The sequence below is a fragment of the Schistocerca serialis genome, chromosome 8 (genome assembly GCF_023864345.2).
Source record: "Schistocerca serialis cubense isolate TAMUIC-IGC-003099 chromosome 8, iqSchSeri2.2, whole genome shotgun sequence".
Classification (NCBI taxonomy): domain Eukaryota; kingdom Metazoa; phylum Arthropoda; class Insecta; order Orthoptera; family Acrididae; genus Schistocerca; species Schistocerca serialis.
The window spans coordinates 61,503,499-61,527,160 of record NC_064645.1 but is presented as its reverse complement, the minus strand read 5'-3'; the positions used below and the strand labels follow the sequence as shown (position 1 = coordinate 61,527,160).

The 23,662-nt window shown below is 43.2% G+C and overlaps 1 protein-coding gene across 1 annotated transcript in view; it reads left to right on the top strand.

Moving 5' to 3' along the window:
- Positions 1-22,286, top strand: part of LOC126416468 (protein cornichon homolog 4) — an 89,293-nt gene extending 67,007 nt beyond the window's left edge. The window contains exons 4-5 of the mRNA XM_050084205.1: positions 4,939-5,079; positions 21,878-22,286. Coding sequence (XP_049940162.1) covers positions 4,939-5,079; positions 21,878-21,947 — 211 coding nt within the window. The 3' untranslated portion in view covers positions 21,948-22,286. The remainder of the gene's footprint in view (positions 1-4,938; positions 5,080-21,877) is intronic.
- The last annotated feature ends 1,376 nt before the right edge of the window (positions 22,287-23,662 follow it).

The window sequence follows — 23,662 nt, the reverse complement described above, 5'->3', positions numbered from 1 at the left end:
TTGAGGGGTTGCGCAACAGAGGCAGCTGGGGTGAGAACTTTAAGTAATAAATAACCTTACCAAAAACACCTGGAGTTCAGATAAGTCCTTGGGACGAGGAAGGGCCGCGACATTATGACCCGAAGAGCGAATGATATCTTTTCTAAGTCAGTGGCCTAAGTACTCCACTTCTGGTTGGAAAAAAACTACACTTCTCCAGCCGACAGCTTAAACCTGCAGATTGTAGAGTGTGAAATGAGGCACTGAGGTTTCGCAAATGTTCCTGGTGGGAACGCCCGGTGACCAAGATGTCATCCAGATAATTCACGCAGGTGGGGATAGGCTGTGTAAGCTGCTCCAGGAAAATGGCTGGCGCCGAAGAGACACCAAATGGAAGGCGCTTGTACTTGTGCAATCCAAAAGGCGTATTGATAACCTAGATGTTCTGGGAATCAGCATCCAAGGGTAACTGGTGGTAGGCCTCAGCCAGGTTGATCTTTGAGAAGTACTCTCCCCTGGCAAGCTGGGCGAGAAGGTCTTCCTGTCGAGGAATGGGGTAAGTGTCTACAAGGGACTGAGCATTGACATTAGCACCGAAGCCCCCACAGAGCTGAAGGGACCTATTGGGTTTCCGTTATACCACCAATGGTGTCACCCAGTCACTGTATGTCACAGGCTCCAGAATGCCAGTGGCCTGGAGCCGAACAAGTTCCTGCTTGACTGCCAGCCGTAAGGCCATTGGAAGGGGTTGGGCCTGGAAAAAGTGAGGCTGTGCATCTGGCCGAAGTATAATGTGCGCCTGAAAATCGGAAGCACATCCAAGATCCATTGCAAACGACGACACAAAAGCGGAGCACAGATCATCCAAGTCCTGAAAAGGAACAGCCATGGAAACGACCTTAATTACATCAGAAATTGAAAAGCCAAACAGTTGAAATGCATCCAGGCCAAAAATATTCGAAGCCGATAGATGGTCGACGACAAAGAGGGTAAGGGGCTGGGGAACACGTTTGTACATCACCTGGATGACGAACTGCCCACAAAGGGGAATGAAACTGCTTCCATAGTCGACCAAACACTGAGAGGGAGGTGACAACTCAGGAGAGCCCAGTTGGATGTATGTCGCCATATTAATCAGGGAGATGGTGGCCCCATAATCGCTGGTCAGGGAAGACTTACCAGATTGGATGAGAAGGAAAGACTGATTGTTGGGGACAGCACCAGATGAAATTTGAAAATCTGAAAATATTCAAATCTCATCTGGTGCAATCCCCAAGAATCAGTCTTTTCTTCTCATCCTGTCTGATAAGTCTCCCCTGACCCACAGTTTTCCTAAATCTACCCCTTTTCCTAGACCTCTCAAGTCCTTTTCCCTCACCCATCTTCCTTCCCCTCCAACCCTTCTGCCTGTAAAGGAGCCATTGGCTCCAAACGCTTGCCTAATTATAACCTTCTTTTATATGTGTGTGTTCTGCCATCACTTGGTAAGGAGATTTTTTATCCATCTGATTACATGAAAAGTAATTGTTTGTATCACAAAACATAAAATAAGATGAAAATAGTATGAGTAAGCTGAATAAAGCTTGAAATGTGCCTACAAGTTAGAAACTTTCCTTGGAAACTTTCTGTTTGTAGGTAGATGGTGAAACTTCTTGTAGAAGCATTCAGAAGTAATCCGTCAAATGCTTGGCGATCATATTCCCGTATATCGTCTTTCCATGGCAGCGATATATTAGTGACATTGCTCACCATGTTCATCACTCACATCTCCGAGATTAGGTGGGGTGATATCAAGATGGAAATCAAGAAAATGTAATTTCAGACACATTTCTCAGACATTATGTTTCTCAAGAAATTGTAGAATACATCTTTAAAAACAAGCCAAGCTGACTTCCCAGTATCTGTCAGCAACTGTTCAAAGGTACATCTTTCATTCAGTCTTGGATCTGAGACCAAAGAAAATTCCTTCTTTAATTTTTGCAGTGCTAATCACAGGAAATTTATAGAATTGAAAACCCCAGCCAAATTTGTTGAATGCTTTCACAAAATTGTTCAAAAGCCCAATTTCAGATGAAGTGGTGGTAACAGCACACTGTCTTTGTCAACAAAGGATTCATGCAACAGATTTTTTTAATCGGGATTGAAAATTTCTCTCAAAGGCCACTCTTTGACTGCACAGTGGTCTTTCCTTGACCTACCATCCCAGTGACACAAGAAACAGCAATTATGATTTTGTGTAACCAGTCTGCATTCCCTGAACTAGTCCCAGAACTTTGAGATCACCACAGATTTCCATTTGTGATTCAAATATTCAGTATATTTCAGGAATATAATCATGCTTTCCTAGATTTCCTTTAACTGAACGGGCCACTTGTATCGTAGGTTTCTCATTTCCCTTATGTAAGAGAACAGCTTTGAGACTACTCTTAGAGGAATTTATAAATAGGTGCCATTTTTCAGGATTGTGAATCATCCCAAATTTTGTTAGCAGCCCATTTATGTCATTACAGTATACCAAACCCTCTGTCATTGAGAAAAAGTGGAAAGATCAAGCTGTTGTTTACGGAATGTGATACTAGTGTTTGGTTGTAACAGTTCTTTTCTTGAAGGTGAGACCCAAGTAATTCTGCTTGCCTCTTCGAAAGATTTAGATCTCTTACAAGATCATTCAGTTCTGCCTTGACAATGGTTGTGGTTGTAGCTGTGCTGCAGATGGCATTTACTCGAGATCTTCATGATCTGTTGGTTTGTCACTACCACAGTCTGTTTCATCTTGCAGTGCTCATTCTGTTGGTGGTTTTGGAACTGGGCGAGAATCAGAATGTGGAACAGGGCGATTTGCAGACTACAAATTTGTACGAGAAATTGTGTGCTTCGATTTACTTGAGATTCCTTCTACTTTTGTTAAACAAAAGTAGCAATCTGTAATGTGGTCTCTAGGTTCCTCCGCAACTGTATTATGGCAAATGGCGTAGATGGGTGGGTTACATGCAGCCAGCCTCCTAAATAGCAGGAGCAACGTGAACAACAATTCGTGTACCTTTGATTCAAAATAAAATTCAATGGCTTTTTCACGATTGTTGCAATGGGATGTCTCTGAGACTTAGTTGTAAACTTGCCACACATGTAACAGAAAACATTTTGTGAATTAACACACTTCCTACACTTTGGTGAATATAAGAAAAACAAGAGTACACAAAAACAGCATTCTTCATGTTAGCAGGTGTACACATGTCAGACGTCGATACAGTGTGATCTCATAGTGAGATAGTCGATGGTCGATACTTGATAGCAGATTGACTCCTGCAACTGCGACTTCCCTTTACCTGCTCCAGCTGGCTATCTCCCTCTCCCCTCTCTACTTCCACCACTACAGAATAGTATTTCTAAAATAGCAGAATGTGATAAGCACCACAACAACATAATTACAATGCGGCTGAGCACAGAAAAAATTGCATTTGCAGAAGAAAGTTTTGGTGATAGTGAACATTGATTGTCATCACAGCACTGAACTACATGCCAACCACATACTTTTTGTTCTGCGCAAATTTCATTATCACACTATGTTATTGTTGAAGAGATGAGGAACAAACTTTGCTGCAATTTGTCCCATGTCCAACTGATCTGCTAAAAAGCATGATCTTGGAATGTTACTCACCTTCCACAACTCATAACCACCTTGAGAGTGTTTTAATCAATCAATTTTGTACTTGATTTAAACATTGCTCACCAAAAGCCATATTTGGCATTTGCCTTCTTCAAATTAACAGTATTATAACTCACAAGCACATTTGCCTGTGGTGTAATGAAAGCATTGAAAACTATGAGACATGTGCAGAGTGAGATTGCACATTGGTGAGACAATGAGCTCATGTTTTGGAGTACACCTTGTCAAATCCCCATCCGGCCATCCAGGTTTAGCTTTTCTTAGAATACTTGAGGCAAATGCTGTGATGGTTTCTTTGAAAGAACACAACAGATTTCACTCCCTAATCCATGCTTGTTCTCTGTTTCTGACAACCTTGCCAAGGGAGGGGGGATGGACATTAAACCCTAACCTTCCTTCCTTCTTTCTTTCTTTTATGAGACACACACACAAAGATACTACATTATAGAGTTTTAATGAAATACCTGCAAAGAGACATGTAGTGAGAGTGGTTAGTACTCCTAATGGACTGAATAGGATATTATTAATTTTGGAAGTTTTAGGCAGTACTGCATTTGCAAGATTTGTGTTGACATATAATTGCGTACAGCATATAAGTTCTGAATTTGTGAAATTTGAGAAAACACACAGGAAATTGAATTCTTCAGATTTTTCTAAGATATTGTGCCCCCTGAAGTTATTATTTATTCTTATCAGTGCAAGATAAATGCTAAATCATTAACTAGTGTTATTTCATTAAAATGGTAGATATTATTTTAAATATAAAAGTTCTTTCTTTTTCATGTTCCGCCTTTTAAGGACACTGAAAGTTAGTTGAACATTCAAAATGCTGAGCTGAGAGGAGATTGAGTTTCACGTACTGATATATGTTTTCCCTGGTCACTCTATCACCTTTTTTACCCATTACTCAGTCACGTTTGATGGTTACTTCATCAACCATCTGCACTCCCAATTGTGAATAATCTTACACGCAACTGCAACTCACTGATTCAGTAACTGTTTTTACCCTTATAAGCCTCATTGATTTGGTAAAGAACCTCTTCTGTTGTCATGTTTGTGCATTCAGAAAACAAAGCATCAATGTTGTATGAATTATTATTGATCTCTTTTAAATATTTCTACATTGTAATCTCTGCTTCCTTTTGCTTGGTGTAGACAAACCATACATCATCAGATCACATCCTCATAAGACAGACTCCATTAGGCTTATCTTTAGAAAAAATGTGAAACATGATAATCTGTTTTGTTGAAATGATAACCTCAATCAAATTGATTTTTGTGTTCATTTTTAGGTATATGAAAGTGCCAACTGGAAATACAGGAGTATACGATCCAACTGAGATTCATAATCGTGGTCAGCTAAAGAGGCATATGTGGCACTGTATGATTTATCTGTGCTACTTCCTTGTGGTCTTTTTTATATATTTATATTGGTAAGAAATGCATTATTTCATTAGCAGTACAACTTAGTAATATACCCAAAAGAGGAAAATTACATGTGATGGTATAGTTTATTGGCACTCACATTAAATTCAAGTGATTAAAAGTAATGCAACCACCAACAGAAAACTTACTCCTGTATTTCACAAAGTGGAAGTCCTCATACTTAAAAATAAAAGATGAATAACAAACAATTGAACATAAGTATCCAAATAAGTACGCATCAACACACACACACACATTGCTTTTATTTGGCAGTCTCTCTCGTTGTAGATATTTATAAACATGATTAACCCTTGTGCTGCTGTGGGTGTGTATACACGTCCTGCTACACTGTGTCCTAGGTGTTGTGGACATGTATATGCGCACCACTTGGGTTTTCCTACAGTGCTATGGATGTCTGCAGAACGCGAAGAGGACATCATCAGCAGCAGAAGAGTTAATTTGTGTTTGTTTTGTTTCTCTTTTATCACCAATGTGTTTCTAAACTTTTGGTATTTTAATATGGAAACAAATACAGACTTTTTACATCATAGAAGGGACCTAAAAATACGTATTTCAGATATGTGTGTCTCTGAAATCAGGCAAAGAATTTTGCAGAAACAGACATATTCAAACAATGTAAACTCCTGGTAGGAATATCAACAATGTAAGAAAAGAGAGATTGCTTCTTACCATAAAGAAGACACATCAGGTTGCAGAGAGGCGCAATTAAAAGACACTCATGTAAAGCTTTCAGCCACAGCCTTCATCAGTAAAACACACACACACACACACACACACACACACACACACACACACACCTCACACACGTGACTGCCAACTCCACCATCTTTGGCTGGAATGCCGATTATTGACACTTTTGAAAATAGGATATATATGGATTATATTCCATTCAGCAAAGACAAGTAGATTTCAGTTACCACGATTTCCTTTTAGTGCTAAACCTTATGACAAAATCACAGATGTTTGCACTAAAACTGTTCAGGTCAGTATGAAGACACAAAAATCGGAAATTGTTTTCTTAAGACAGTTGTGACGTACAAAAATGTTGGTGTAAAGCTACATGTTTTTTTAAAAAAAGATTGAGTTCCATCCTAAATCTTTGTTATAAGAAGTAAAGCAAACATAAGAATTGTTGCTCTTTCATTGTGTCTGAATATGCAAACATTACTTTTAGTGGCAGTAGGCAGGATGCATGAATCCAGTCAGAAGACTGATGACAAAGGAAAATTCACTTGAAACTGTCAGATTATAAGGAGAGAGAATGGCCAGTACCTAGCTTCAGTAAACAAAATTCCTAGTGTTGTAGATAGAAACACTTGAAGCAGCAAATTATAAAACATTACTTTTGACCCTTGTATGTTCCTTCTTTGTTAATGACAGGATTATGTGGGGCAAGTTTGGAAAAAGAGGAACAGCAGGCTATTCAGAAAGAGGAACAGCAGGTTATTCAAACTATAAGTTGGGAGGTACTCATCTCTCTTATATATGCTATTAGCCAATTTCAACCAGGCAGTTAAAAACAACACATACACACACTAATGCAAGTGACAGACATGGATAAAACAGAAAATCTTGTGGCAAAGCCACACAGGCATACATAAAGTTTATATCTGATACAAAATGCAAAAACTAATTGATGGGCTAACAGTGATTCATGCTAAATAACAATGCCAAAATACAGATCGTATGGCAGTCAATACATCAATTCACACTGCTTGGCAGAGGCTTCATCCAACTACTTTCAGACTGTTTCTTTAATGTTCCACTCTTGAATAGCACATGTGAAAAAACAAATACTGAAATCTTTCTCTGTGAGGTCTGATTTCTCTTATTTTATTACAGTCATTGTTCCTCCCTACATAGGTAGGCATCAACAAAATGTATTCACATTTATAGGAGAAAATAGGTGATTGAAATTTCATGAAAAGATCTCAGCACTATGCAAAAGCTCTTGTTTTAATGATTGCCACACCAATTCACTTATCATATTGATGACAATCTCTCCCATGTTATGTATTAATGCAAAATGAGCTCCCTTCATTGAAGTTTTTAAATGTCCTCCGTCAATCAATTTCATAAGATTCCCACACAGCACAGCAATACTCTAGCAGAGGATGGACTGCCATAGTGTAGGCAGTTTCTTCATTAGACCTGTTGCATCTTTTAAACATTCTGTCACATTATCTAAGTGATTCCAATTTAAGTTGTTTGTAATTCATATTTATGAGAATCTCTCCCATATTATGTATTAATGCAAAATGAGCTCCCTTCATTGAAGTTTTTAAATGTCCTCCGTCAATCAATTTCATAAGATTCCCACACAGCACAGCAATACTCTAGCAGAGGATGGACTGCCATAGTGTAGGCAGTTTCTTCATTAGACCTGTTGCATCTTCTAAACATTCTGCCACATTATCTAAGTGATTCCAATTTAAGTTGTTTGTAATTGTAATCTCTAGGTATCTAGTCGAATTTACGCTCTAAAGATTTCTGTGACTTTTGCATAGCTGAAATTTAATGGATTCCATTTAGTATTCATGTGGATGACCACACACTCTTTAGAGTCAATTGCTACTTTTTGCGTCATACAGATATCTTGTCTAAATCATTTTGCAATTGGTTTTGACCTTCTGATGACTTCATGGATGATAAATGACAGCATCATTGGCAAACGATCTAAGAGTGCTGCTCAGGTTGTTTCCAGAATCATTTATGTAAATTAGGAATGGAGAGGGCATATAACGCTTCGTTGGGAAAGATCAGATCTCACTTCTGTTTTACTTGATGAGTTTCTGTCAACACTATGAAGTGTGATTTTTCTAACAAGAAATCAGTTCTCCAGCCACACAATTGACACAATACTCCATAAGTGTGCAATTTGTTTAGAAGCTGCTTGTGAGGAATGATGTCAGAAGACATCTGGAAAACTAGAACTGTCGAGTCAGTTTGAGGCCCCCTCTCAGTGGCACTCATTACTTTGTGTAAATAAAGAACTAGTTGTATTTCACAAGAATAGTATTTTCTGATCAGTGCTGACTGTGTGTCAACAGATCAGTTTCTTTGAGATAATTCATTATATTTGAATAGAGTATATGTTTCAAAGCCCTACTGCAAATTGATGTCAGTGATACGGGTCTCTAATTGAGCAGATTACTTGTATTTCCATTGTTGTGTATGAGTATTATGCCTACAACTTTCACTCTTTAAATACAGATCATTTGTAGTTGTTGCATGAGTGGTTGTGATTGCTAAGTATTGAGCTGTTATATCAGCAAACCGTGATAGGAATCTGATTGGTGTATAATCTGGACCAGAAGACTTGCCTTTATCAAGTGATTTAAATTGCTTTACAACACCAAAGGTATCTACTTCTGATTTACTCATGTTCAGAGCTGTTCTTGATTTGAATTCGTTGTCTGTTCTGAAGGAATGCTGACTTAAGTACTATTTTCTTTTCTTGCCATGCAAGAAAATTGTGCTATACCAGAGACAAAGATGGATAATCTTACCCTTTATATACAAATAACTACTACAACCTAAATTCATTTGAACATGTTTATTGTTTTCATTTGTAAGTCTTCCTCTACAATTTTTGCCCTCCACATTTCTTTCCAGTACCAAACTGACAATTTCTTGATGCCACAGGATGTGACCTATTAACAGATTTTTTTTTTTGGTCAATTTGTGTGGTAAATTTCTTTCTTTCTCAGTCAATTCAATATCTCCTCTTTAGTTACACAGTCTACACATCTCGTCTCCAGCATCCTTCCATTTCAGAAGCTAATATTTTCCTCTTGTATCAGCTGCTTATCATCCACATTTCACTTCTGTACACTCCAGACAAAGATCTTCAGAAAACACTGTGTCACACTTAAATTTGTATTCGATGTTAACAAATTCTTCTCTTTCATAGCTGCTTTTCTTGCTGTAGCCTGTCTGCATTTTATATCCTCTCAACATCAACCATCATCAGTGATTTTCCTTAAAGCATTTATTAATGTTTCTGTCAACAGTTGGAATATTCAGTAGGTGATTAGTTTCGAAACCTAATAGGTTCATTTTCAAGCCTGGCCTACTGAGGCTGCACTGACAGTGCTTGATATTAGTAATAAACATTGAGTGACAATGCATATATTGTAAATGATTGCAGGATGAATGCCACAATCCACAAATGCTTGTTGTTGTTGTTGTTGTTGTTGTTGTTGTTGTGGTCTTCAGTCCTGAGACTGGTTTGATGCAGCTCTCCATGCTACTCTATCCTGCTTAGTGTATTCATCTCTTGGTGTCCCTCTATGATTTTTACCCTCCACACTGCCCTCCAATGCTAAATTTGTGATCCCTTGATGCCTCAGAACATGTCCTACCAACCGGTCCCTTCTTCTTGTCAAGTTGTGCCACAAACTCCTCTTCTCCCCAATTCTGTTCAATACCTCCTCATTAGTTATGTGATCTACCCATCTAATCTTCAGCATTCTTCTGTAGTACCACATTTCGAAAGCTTCTATTCTCTTCTTGTCCAAACTATTTATCGTCCATGTTTCACTTCCATACATGGCTACACTCCATACAAATACTTTCAGAAACGACTTCCTGACACCTAAATCTATACTCGATGTTAACAAATTTCTCTTCTTCAGAAACAATTTTCTTGCCATTGCCAGTCTACATTTTATATCCTCTCTACTTCGACCATCATCAGTTATTTTGCTCCCCAAATAGCAAAACTCCTTTACTACTTTAAGTGTCTCATTTCCTAGTCTAATTCCCTCAGCATCACCCGACTTAATTCGACTACATTCCATTATCCTCGTTTTGCTTTTGTTGATGTTCATCTTATATCCTCCTTTCAAGACACTGTCCATTCCATTCAACTGCTCTTCCAAGTCCTTTGCTGTCTCTGACAGAATTACAATATCATTGGCGAACCTCAAAGTTTTTATTTCTTCTCCATGGATTTTAATACCTACTCTGAATTTTTCTTTTGTTTCCTTTACTGCTTGCTCAATATACAGATTGAATAACATCGGGGAGAGGCTACAACCCTGTCTCACTCCCTTACCAACTGCTGCTTCCCTTTCATGTCCCTCGACTCTTATAACTGCCATCTGGCTTCTGTACAAATTGTAAATAGCCTTTCGCTCCCTGTATTTTACCCCTGCCACCCTTAGAATTTGAAGGAGAGTATTCCAGTCAACATTGTCAAAACCTTTCTCTAAGTCTACAAATGCTAGAAATGTAGGTTTGCCTTTCCTTAATCTTTCTTCTAAGATAAGTCGTAAGGTCAGTATTGCCTCACGTGTTCCAATATTTCTACGGAATCCAAACTGATCTTCGCCGAGGTCAGCTTCTACCAGTTTTTCCATTCATCTGTAAAGAATTCGCGTTAGTATTTTGCAGCTGTGGCTTATTAAACTGATTGTTCGGTAATTTTCACATCTGTCAACACCTGCTTTCTTTGGGATTGGAATTATTATATTCTTCTTGAAGTCCGAGGGTATTTCGCCTGTCTCATACATCTTGCTCACCAGATGGTAGAGTCTTGTCAGGACTGGCTCTCCCAAGGCCGTCAGTAGTTCTAATGGAATGTTGTCTACTCCCGGGGCCTTGTTTCGACTCAGGTCTTTCAGTGCTCTGTCAAACTCTTCACACAGTATTGTATCTCCCATTTCATCTTCATCTACATTCTCTTCCATTTCCAGAATATTGTCCTCAAGTACGTCACCCTTGTATAGACCCCCTATATACTCCTTCCACCGTTCTGCTTTCCCTTCTTTGCTTAGAACTGGGTTTCCATCTGAGCTCTTGATATTCATATGAGTGGTTCTCTTTTCTCCAAAGGTCTCTTTAAATTTCCTGTATGCAGTATCTATCTTACCCCTAGTGAGATAAGCCTCTACATCCTTACATTTGTCCTCTAGCCATCCCTGCTTAACCATTTTGCACTTCCTGTCGATCTCATTTTTGAGACGTTTGTATTCCTTTTTGCCTGCTTCATTTACCGCATTTTTATATTTTCTCCTTTCATAAATTAAATTCAATATTTCTTCTGTTACCCAAGGATTTCTACTAGCCCTCGTCTTTTTACCTACTTGATACTCTGCTGCCTTCACTACTTCATTCCTCAGGGCTACCCATTCTTCTTCTACTGTATTTCTTTCCCCCATTTGTGACAATTGTTCCCTTATGCTCTCCCTGAAATTCTGTACAACCTCTGGTTTAATCCGTTTGTCCAGATCCCATCTCCTTAAATTCTCACCTTTTTGCAGTTTCTTCAGTTTTAATCTACAGCTCATAACCAATAGATTGTGGTCAGAGTCCACATCTGCCCCTGGAAATGTCTTACAATTTAATACCTGGTTCCTAAATCTCTTTCTTACCATTATATAATCTATCTGATACCTTCTAGTATTTCCAGGACTCTTCCATGTGTACAACCTTCTTTTATGATTCTTGAACCAAGTGTTAGCTATACATGCTTGTTACCAAGTCAATATCAAACTTGTATTGGTAACAAGCATGTGTGGATTGTGGCATCAATCCTCTAGACATTTATAGAGCGTGTGTTGCTACTCAGTATTTATTATTAAGATCAGGCACTATCAGTGTAGCCTTAGTAGGCCAGGCTTGAAAATCAACCTGTAAGGGTTGGAAACTAGTCGTCTAATAAATATTCCAACTGTTGACAGAACCATTAATAAATGCTTTAAGGAATTTAAATAAAGCTGCTTTTTCCCTGTCAACAAAACAATGAAACTGGAGACTCAAGTATTTTGTTGCCTAGATAGCAAAGCTCATGTTCTACTTTTAGTGTTTCATTGTCTAATATAATTCATTCAGCATTACTTGATTTAATTTAGTTACAATAACCATTTATGGTATAAAAAAGTGAATTTGTGAATACATGATTACATACCACTACATTTCTAGGAGGAATGAGAAACAATACCTTGCTTTGTTAGTCAGAATATGCCCAAAGAATTCCATTTACGTGTAATAATGTATATAATTTGCACTAAACATCATTTGATACAATTTGGGAAACGATATAAAATGTTTCATATGGTAATTAGCATGAAACATAGTGCCATTGTCACACACAATATATGACCATGTATGTGTCATGAACTGCACACCTCCTATATATCAAAATACAATATCACCAAGAAATTCATCATGTAACTAAAACCAGAACTACAGTGTAGTCTACTGCAGTATACACTGAAGTGACAGAAGTGACCTATCATATCGGACCTCTTTTTGGTTTGCCTTAGTGCAGCAGTGGAAGTCCCCTGAGAAGTATTGAGCCATGTGCCCTCTATAGGTGTACATAATTCCGAAACTGTTGCCGATGCAGGATTTTGTGCACAAACTAATCTCCTGATTGTGTCCCATAAATGTTTGATGGGATTTGTGTCCTGTGATCTGGGTGGCAAAATCATTTGTTCAAATTGTCCAGAATGTTCTTCAAACCAATTGTGAACAATTGTGGCCCTGTGACATGGCACATTGCCACATGTAAATCTCATCATTGTTTGGCTGCAAATGGTCTCCAAGTAACTGAACATAACCATATAAAGTCAATGATTGGTTCAGTTGGCCCAGAGGACCCAGTTCATTCCATGTAAACACAGCCCACGCCATTCTGAAGCCACCGGCAACATGCACTTTTCCCCCTGCGGGTTCAGGGGCAAGAATAGGCCCGCGGTATTCCTGCCTGTCGTAAGAGGCGACTAAAAGGAGTCTCAAACGTTTCGGCCTTAATGTGATGGACCTCTCTTTGGTTTGACCTCCATTTTTCCAAATTTCCGTTGTTAGTGCGTGCCATTTGGGGAAGGACGCCTTACGTGGTGTTTTTCTATTGGTCCATCATGCACCACCATCTTGCCTGCTACCTGTTGTCGTGTGGCAGGATTTACGCCCAACGTCTTCTGGGTTGCCTCCTTCTCGTCTTGTGCGCAATCCCCTTCTTAGCGCCCATGACAACTATGGACCCTTTCAACACCTAAAATCCAGCACGGTAGCCAGTCCGTTTTGGTGGGGCCATCATGTACCCTCTTGGTGGTAGCCCCCTGACCATGCAGGGATCGCACTACAGATGCCAGAGCTGTTTCCTCCCCACGCATGCCAAGGAGTATGTGCCCATCTTGTCTGGGGCACGGGGACTCCGGGCAATGGGATATCGGCCAGGTACCCGTTGCTTTGGCTGGGTGGAGCCCTTGGGGAGAGCCCTCGTTCGGAGTAGGTGGCATCTGGGCAGACGTGGCGCAATGAAGCGCAATAAATCACACCAAGCTGGTGGTCGCATGGCCACCAGCATCTCTAAGCGAGGCAGAGTTGACTTTGATGCTGCGCAATGTGACGCTCAGTCGTTCCCCTCGTTGGCTGCGCCGTGGGAGGGACGCAGATCTAGTGCCAAGCAGGAGCCTTACGTACCACAATACCTTGTCTGCAGCAGGACTGATGGTGACTCCTTTCTTACGACAAAGCCTCTGTTTTTTGTGGAACACCTGGAGGATAAGTTAGGGGAAGTGGCGGGGTTGTCTAAAATGAGGAATGGGTCCATCCTCCTCAAGACGTCCTCCCCAGCCCAGTCATGAGCGTTGCTCTTGTGTGCTAAGCTGGATGACGTCCCTGTTACAGTCACTCCCCACAGTAGCTTAAATATGGTCCAGGGGATTATTTTCCATCGTGACCTATTGTTACAATCCGACGACGAGCTGAGAGCCGACTTGGAACGACGTGGTGTCCATTTTGTCCGTCGTGTACATAGAGGACCCAAGACTAACAGGGTGGCCACCAGTGCCTTTATCTTGGCCTTCGAGGGTGCTGCATTGCCCAAGAAGGTCAAGGTAATGGTTTACTGTTGTGACGTCAAGCCATACGTCCCTCCCCCGATGCGGTGCTTCCAGTGCTAGAAGTTTGGGCATATATCCTCCCGTTGCCCATCCAGCGCCACATGTCGAGATTGCGGACGCCCCTCTCATCCCGATTCTCCATGTGCACCTCCGCCTGTATGTGTCAACTGTGGGGAGCACCACTCTCCATGCTCGGAGGATTGCCCCGTTCTTCATAAGGAGCGGAAGATATTGGAATTTAGGACCCTGGACCGGCTTACTTATCGAGAGGCAAAGCTGAAATTTGAAAGGTTGTATCCTGCTTCCCTTCGAACATCTTATGCTGCAGCCACGTTATCGTCGCCCTCTCGACTGGCGGTTGTCGCCTCATCTGTGCCGCCTTCAGTGCGCCCTCGGGGCCGTGCATCTCTGTCTGCCCCCCTCGTGTCTGGGGGCAAGCCTTCCTCTGTTATCCCCTTAGCAATTGGGGGCAAACCCTCTTCTGTCGCTCCCCGCACGCTTACTTCGGGAGTGACATCTGCTCCAAAACCGGGGGGCTCAATCCCTCCCCCTCCTTCTCTGCCTGTGTTGCCTCTGCCGGTTCCTCTCTCGCGGAAGGGGTCCCTCGGGGCTCTCCCTTCCTCCGTTTCTTCTCCTACCCAGCCGGATGTCAGCCAGTGGCTGAAGGTTCCGCCACCTGCTGGCCGTAGGGCTTCTGCGTCGTCGTCAGCCTCCGATGCTTCTTCAGAGGAGCTCTCCCAGCCCTCTAACCCTAAGGACAGACGCGAGAAGAAGGAACGGAACGTGTCCAAGAAGAAGGACGTTGCAGTGGTTTCAGTACCGCCTGCTGTAAATAGTTCTGGCTCCGGGGATGAGGTGGAGATCCTCGCCTCTGCCGCGGATCTTGCCCTCACGGAACCCTCGGGGGCCTTTCCCATGGACACAGCTGACTCTCCCCCGGTGGCGGCAGTTGGCTCTGAGGCGCCGTCTGCCTCTTAGTCGCCTTCACGCCCTCCCAGTCTCTTCCTGCTCCCATTCTCCAGTGGAACTGCGGCGGTTATTTCCGCCACCTGCCTGAGTGCCGGATGCTTCTGAGTGTTTCCCCTGCTCTCTGCATTGCTCTGCAGGAAACTTGGTTTCCAGCAATGTGGACCCCCGCCCTTTGCGGTTATCGGGGATACTATAAGAACCGCGCTGCCTGTCAACGAGCGTCAGGTGGGGTTTGCCTCTTTGTTCACCACTCTGTCTGTAGCTCGCCAGTACCCCTTCTGACGCCTTTAGAGGCAGTCGCTGCCAGGGTTGAGCTCTCGCCAGCTATTACTGTTTGCTCTGTTTACATTCCTCCGGATGGGGAGCTCCCCCGACATGTCTTGGCTGCGCTGCTGGCTCAACTCCCGCCACCATTGCTGCCTCTGGGCGATTTCAATGCCCGCAACCCTCTATGGGGTGGGACTGTCTCCGAGGACCGCGGTCGTGCCGTGGAGCATGTGTTGGCTCAGCTCGACCTTAGCCTCTTGAACACCGGTGCTCTCACGCATTTCAGTGTGGCCCATGGCTCGTTCTCGGCCATCGATCTCTCTCTTTGCAGCCCCGGACTTGTCCCATCCCTCCACTGGAGAGTGCATCCTGACCTGTGTGGTAATGACCATTTTCCCATCTATTTGTCACTGCCCCAGTGTCATTCTTCTGGGCGCCTGCCCCGTTGGGCTCTCAACAGGGCTGACTGGCCGGCTTTTACTTCCGCGCTGCCACCATTGCGTCTCCCCCACAGGGTGACATTGATGAGGTGGTCCGTGTCTTGACCACGTCAATCATTTCTGCGGCCGAGGCTGCCATCCCCCGCTCTTCTGGTCTCCCTCGGAGGAAGGCTGTACCCTGGTGATCGCCGGAGATTGCTGAGGCTATTCGCGACTGTAGGCGGGCTCTCCAGTGTCATAGGCGGCACCCGTCTCTGGAGACCCTCATCGCCTTTAAGAGGTTCCGTGCCTTGGCCCATTGTCTTATTGCACGGTGTAAGCAGGAGTGCTGGGAGAGGTATGTCTCATCCTTGGGCTCCCGTGTCTCTCACTCGCTCGTGTAGTCCCGGACCCCTATGGGTGTCCCTGGGATCTCTGTGGATGGCGCTGTTTGCACGGACGCTGCCGCCATTGCTGAACACCTTGCCGCGCACTTTGCTACGAGCTCTGCGACTGCAACTTACCCCCCCGCCTTTCGCTCTCTAAAGGAGCGAGCCAAGCAGCCACTGTTATCATTCCACATGCGTCGTTCTGAAAAATACAATGCTCCTTTCAGCGAGAGGGAATTCCTCGCTGCCCTCGCCCATTGCCCTGATACAGCACCAGAACCAGACTGCATCCACGCGCAGATGCTGAAGCATCTCTCCAGGGACTGCCAGAGACACATCCTCACCATCTTTAACCGCATCTGGAGCGAGGGCGTGTTCCCGTCCCAATGGCGAGAGGGTGTTATTGTCCCCATCTTGAAGCCCGGTGCGGACCCACTGGCAGTGGACAGCTATCGTCCCATTACCCTCACCAACGTTTTGTGCAAATTGCTCGAACGTATGGTGGGGTGGCGTTTGTGTTGGGTCCTCGAGTCGCGCGGTCTCCTCGCTCCACCCCAGGGTGGCTTCCATCGGGGCCGGTCTGCTGCGGACAATTTGGTGCCGCTGGAATCTGCTATCCGCACAGCCTTTGCCCGACGTCAGCATCTCGTTGCTGTATTTTTTGATCTGCGGAAGGCGTATGACACCACATGGAGGCATCACATCCTTGCTACGTTGCATGAGTGGGGTCGTCGTGGTCAGCTCCCGGCTTTTCTTCAAATCTTTTTATTTCGCCGCTCTTTCCGGGTGCAAGTCGGTGCCGCCTCTAGTTCATCTTATATACAGGAAAATGGGGTCCCGCAGGGCTCGGTGTTGAGCGTCTCCTTATTTCTAGTGGCCATTAATGGTCTGGCTGCAGCCGTGGGGTCGTCGGTGTCTCCTTCTTTGTATACCGATGACTTCTGCATCTCATTTAGCTCAACGACTACGGGAGTCGCCGAACACAGGCTGCAAGTAGCCATTCGCAAGGCAGCATCATGGGCTCTGACTCATGGTTTTCAGTTCTCTGCAGCCAAGACTTGAGTTATGCACTTCTGCAGGCGTCAGACGGTCCACCCTCATCCTGAACTTTACCTCGACGGCCACCTACTTGAAGTGGTGGACACTAGCCGCTTCTTAGGACTCGTCTTTGATGCCCGGCTCACATGGGTTCCTCATATTACTCAGCTGAAGCAAAAGTGCTGGCGGCACCTCAACGCCCTCCGCTGCCTGAGCCACACGTCTTGGGGTGCAGATCGCTGCACGCTGTTGAGATTGTACAGAGCCCTTGTGCAGTCCAGGCTTGATTATGGGAGCCTGGCCTATGGGTCTGCATCACCCTCAGTGTTGACGTTGTTGGACCCCATACACCACTGTGGGGTTTGGCTTACAACTGGCGCTTTTCGTACGAGCCCCATGGATAGTATACTGGTGGAGGCCGGGGTTCCCCTGCTACGGATTCGCCGCCATCGACTGCTGCTCGCCGACTATGCTGTCCACGTGCATTGCTCGCCGGGCCATCCCAATCATCGCCTGCTTTTCCCTGCCATGGTCCTCCATCTGCCCGAACGGCGACCTAGGTCTGGGCTTTCCATTGCTGTCTGCGTTCAGTCCCTGCTGTCGGAACTGGGGTCATTCCCTCTTCTGCCTCCCTTTCGGGTCCGTGCACCTACGCCTCCCTGGTGTCTGCCTCGGCTGTCCGTCCGTTTGGACTTGGCATGGGGACCCAAGGACTCGGTTCCGCCTGTGGCCCTCCATCGCCGTTTTCTTGCGCTCCTTGCCTCATTTTCGGGCTGTGAGACTGTCTACACTGATGGTTTCCTGGTTGATGGTCGTACTGCCTACGCTTTTGCTCACGCTGCCCATGTTGAGCAGCGCTCCTTGCCAGCTGGCTGCAGTATTTTTACTGCAGAGCTGGTGGCCATCTTGCGCGCTCTTGTCTACACTGATGGTTTCCTGGTTGATGGTCGTACTGCCTACGCTTTTGCTCATGCTGCCCATGTTGAGCAGCGCTCCTTGCCAGCTGGCTGCAGTATTTTTACTGCAGAGCTGGTGGCCATCTTGCGCGCTCTTGAGCATATGCGTTCCTGCTCAGGAACATCCATCGCCATCTGCAGTGACTCCCTGAGCAGCCTCCAGGCTATCGACCGCTGCTATACCTCTTCTCCTCTGGTATCATCTATTCAGGAGTCTGTTTCTGCCATTACCCGCTCTGGTCGTTCGGTGGTCTTTGTTTGGACGCCAGGTCATGTTGGTGTCCCGGGGAACGAACGTGTCGACGGGCTGGCCAAAGGGGCGCTCGACGCCCCACCTTTGGAGATCGGCCTCCCGGCTCGTGATCTGCAGTTGGTGTTGTGCCGTAAGGTGCTTGGGATGTGAATGATGAGTGGCGTGGCCTGACATCCCCGAATAAACTGCAAGCTGTTAAGGAGTCGACCGATGTATGGCGGTCCTCCTTGCGGGCTTCTCGCAGGGACTCTGTCGTTCTATGTCGGCTCCGCATCGGCCATACCTACCTGACGCACGGCCATCTTTTGCATCAGGAGGATCCCCCCCTGTGTCGGTGTGGGTCCCGGCTGACGGTCGCCCACATTTTGTTGGAGTGTCCCCGACTGTGCACCCTCCAGCAGTCTTTTAATCTCCCGGGCACTTTGCCTTTGGTTTTATGTGACGATGCCTCCATGGCTGACGACGTTTTAAATTTTATCCGTGGTAGTCCTTTTTATGGTTCCATTTAGAGAGGTCCTGCACCTTTCCCTTTCTGTGTCTCTTGTCCTCGAGTCTCTCATAATTGGTTGCTGTTTTGGTGTGTAGTCGGATGGTTGACTCTTTCCCTTTTTTTTTGTTCTCGTGGTGAGTCAACCAGTCTCTGGCCATCTTCTTTTCTTCTGTTTCTTTCTGTCTGGTGTTCATCTGTACTCTTCTTGTCTGTAGTGTTTGTTGCCACATTTGTGTTCTTTCAGTGCCTGGGGGGGAGTCTCCTGCCCCCTGGGTTTTACCTGCTCTGCAAATTTTCGGCTCGCCTGTTTTTGGAATGGGGGACTGATGATCTTCGCTGTTTAGTCCCCCTTAAACATCCCAACAACCACCACCACCAACATGCATTTTGCCTTGTTGACAACTTGGGTTCACGGCCTCATGGGATGTGTGCCACAGTCGGATCCTACCATCAGCTCTTAATAACTGAAATGAGGACTTGTTTGACCAGACCAAAATTTTCTGGTCGTCTAGGGTCGAGCCGATTTAGTCGAAAGCCCAGGAGAGACGATGCAGGCAGTGTCGTGCTGTTAGCAAAGGCACTCACGTTGGTCATCTGCTGCCATAGCCCATTAATGCTGAATTTCACTGCACTGTCCTAATGGATATATTTTTCGTATGTCCCCACATTTATTTCTGAAGTTATTTCACACAGTGTTGCTTGTCCATTAGCATTGACATCTCTTCCCAAACACCATTGCTCTCACTCGTTAAGTGTGTTGTCTGTGGTGAGAGATGGTGCCTGAAATGTGGTATTCTCTGCATACTCTCAGCACTCAGAATATTGAATTCCCTAATGATATCTGAAATGGAACGTTCCGTGCTGTGTGGCCATAAACATGTTGGAAATCTTTTCACATGAATCAACTGAATACAAATGAAAGCTCCACCAATGCACTACCTGTTTATACATTGTGTACATGGTACCACTGCCATCTGTACATGTGGATATCACTACCCCAGGACTTTGGTCACCTTAGTGTAAGTCTGGACACCAGTTGCATAATTTGTTATGTGGTAAATAAAAAATGAATTCTTCATCACAGCTAAAATAGCTTAGCCTTCAAGTGGCTATTTAGGATTATCATCCAAAATACCACAATAGCCCTTTTGATGTATTCAAGGTCTCTTCACTTTTTGTACATCTTTTGATAGGAAAAACAAAAGTGTGCAGCACGCTAATGCTACATGCATTTTACATAGCTAACACTGTAATAAGTAACAAAATGTTTCTGCTGATCTTAAATCATTCAAAAATCAAATATTTTTAGAGCAGGTGACAGTAATAAATGCTAGTTATACAACGGTAAGGAAAATCAAAAGAAAGAAACAAACACACCAGTAAATATCAGGAGCTTAATGAGAACTCTCTGAAATGTGAAAGAAGTTACCTGCTGAATTTTCATTTCAGTGAATAAGTGAGTCTGAATATTGTGAAGATCAAATATAAATAAAAAGAGTTATGTGTACAGGTTAATCCAAAAATGATTCTGGAAAAAAACATTAATTCTTCAGTGAAATGACGTATGCTATTGAGAATGGTATCCAACTTCGCAAGTTTATTTTTACTTGAGTTTCATACAAGTCTGTATAATATGTACTCATGATAAGAAACACTGTTGCTCAACATCTGGATGTTACAAATGTTGCATATCAGCACTGTGAATTATGTAGCATTTGTCTCCTCAATAGCCCATTTCATCTCAGAGGCATATTCACTTGTTTTCAATTATCCACTGCTCTGCACAACAGAGATTGTTCTTTGAATTGTCTAGTTGTTGTTGCAAAAGGTCAACACACACACACAATGTCCTCGACATATGTTAACAAAACTGCTGGATGTTAAATCAGATGATTGCGGAGACCAAAGCATCATTTCCACTTTTAGTGTGGCTGAATGACATTTTGATGATCATGAACATCTCAATAGAAATGAAGAGAAGTGTCTCCCTGTTGAAGAACCATCCTTATCTTGACATAACTCATTCTGTTAACATGTCGAGGCTGGTGAGGACTCTAAAGGAAAGTAGGGCATTCAGACACATTCAGTTTTGGTGAGTGAATTTATGTTTCATATTGGCACGTAAGTTTTCTGTATTCCACATCTGAAGAGTGTTGTAATTGATGTTCCCATTGAGGTGGTTTAGTTGTTGCATCATAGCTGAGCACTGACTAGACAGCAAATCTGTCTTCTTGTAATGGGTTCTGCATTTAATTTCATGAGATAGCACATTCTGCCTTGCCTGTTGGTCTCAAATTCTGGGTGAGCTGCTGTCTGTCTACACAAGTCACTTTCATGGAAGATAAAAAAATCTACTCACCAAGCAGTGTCGGTGGAATAGACACACAAAAGGATTTGAACGCAATACATGCACAGTTCGTACCTTTCTACTGTCTGCCTTGTAGCTTGTGAGTAACCAAGTTTGTGATTTGTTGGATACAAATGTCCATTGGATTGAAGTGTTGGTAGACAGAAGAGAAAGAAAGGCAGAAACAAGAAAGGTAAAGAGTTCAGCATCCAACTGATAATGAAGACATTTGACAAGCAGCAAAAATTTGATTGGGGAATAGATGGAGAAGTAAACCATTCATGTCCTTTTTAATGGAACTATCCTGGAATTTGCCTCATGCAGTTTAGGGACATCATGGGAAACCTAATTCTGAATGGCCAGTTGAGGAAATAAATTGCTGTTGTGCTGAATGTGAGTCCATTGTGGTAATCTTGCTTTATGAAACTGTTTAATCCAATATTATATTCAGTTCCTGTGTGGAGATATTGGTTAAATTGTGTTTAAAAATGTCGCTGCACTACCAGAACAGTTCATCAAAAAAACTCTTATTGTGAGACTGCCACATTATAAACAGTTCACTTCTCGTAATGAGTACATGATCTACCACAGTTGGGCATGAAATTGATAATGTTTTGGCTGTGATTCCACAGCACTATAGATTGTATACATCATTTCAGTGAAGAATAAACTGTGTTTCCACCATCCTGCAAGAATATGATTTGTGTGTTTCAAAGTTGATTTTTTATGAGTGTAGCCTCGGTTGTGCCACAAAAAATTCTTAATATTTATATTTATTGGTGCATTTATTTTTTTCTTGCAGTCTGATTATCTCCCTGCTGAAAGCAAGCCCGTTTAAAAGGCCAGATGAGGATACTCTGTCAGAAATGTGAAGACTTCTGTTTTACGGAGACTGACTTTATTTATTTTGTTTAGTGAAGTTCATATTTGCAGCATGTACAACTAAAGTGTTGCTTTCAAATATTGGATGTGTGTGATTCCAAGACTCAAAAGACTGTTAGCCAGAAAGAACAAAGCTGTCCATTAACAAAAAAAAAAGAAAATAAAAATAAGAACTCAATGTGTATGAATTTAGATTTTTCATGCATTGTTACTATATAAATATGCATTTTGCATATTTCTTACAGTTTTGAGAAATCTCATTACCAACATTGTCAGAAACTGTACAAAAAATTTCTTTGTAATTGTCAATAAAATGATTCATTTTTTAATCAGTATTTTACTCATTGCAAAACTTTGTTTTTTGATTCCATAGTGATTATTGTGTGTTATCCTGAAGGTAATTCATCGTAACATAAAAATTAAATTAAAACTATGAAATACACTGCCTGCCCCCCCCCCCCCCCCCCCACACCACACACACACACACACACACACACACACACACACACACACTGTGGGTATGTAAATGATTTAGATTTTCAGTTTTCTGTGACAGGTATATGGCCCCCCAGAGTGCATTAGTGTTGATTGTATTTAGTGTTTTACCAAGAGTGGTATGGTATATAAGAGGTGTAAACAGCTTTAGATCGTGAGTGATTACTGTGAAGGAAATGTGGATGAATCATTCTGGTGTGAAACAGCGTTATCAGCACCTGACTAAGTTTGAAATGGGACTTTTTGTGGGTCTCCATTTGGCCAGTTTGTTGAGTCACCATTCAGATGTGACAATGGTTCATTGTTGGGCTGCATGGCAATGTGAGGGCAGGTGTCATCAGGGTACTGCTCGATCACATCTGACCACTCCAAGGGAGGATCGCTGTACTGTGCACCGAGCAGTTGTAACACCTTTACTTCTGTGCCCAGCACCTGAAAACAAGTAATGGAATTCCTGCAACATTCTGTATAACCTCACACCATTGGCCTGAAACTAGCAACAGTTGGACTTGTGACTTACCATCCCACACGTGCGCTGCAATTAATAACACGACATGAATAGTTGCATTTAGGGTGTTGCTGTGACTGGGAAGTATGGAATGCTGATGAATAGCATCACGTTTTGTGCAGTGATGAACAGTGGTTCTGCACTACCTGAGATGACACCGTTGGGGGAGGTACCATTGTTCCAACGTTTTGGAGAAGCAAAACCATGTTACTCCTAACATTGTGGCATAGGGAGCCACTGAGTATGACTTCAGGTCACGACTGATAGTCATTGAGGGAACTACGGCAGCATGACAGCCCCTGTGTGTTACCTCTCGTACGACTGTACGATAATGCCTTTTTTCACAGGGCAGTGCTCATCCATACATGATCAGTGTGTGTGAACTGTCTGCATGATGTTGATTACTCCTTTGGTCACCAAGTTCCCATGATCTCTCCCCTACAGAACAGTGTTGGACCAGTGCAGATGTCAACTTTGTCTTAGGATATCATTCATATTATTTAAGACATGAAGCATGCCAGGAAATATATAATTATTACTCACTTAAATGACCAACGGGGAATTACTATACAATGCTCATAGACAATGGGATATACTCTTAATGGAATGAAGTAAGTGTGTGTGTAATTTTTTAATGTTGTGCATATTAGGTGTTTTAAAATTGAACATGACTGTGAAATTGTGCTGTTGTAAATAATGTCC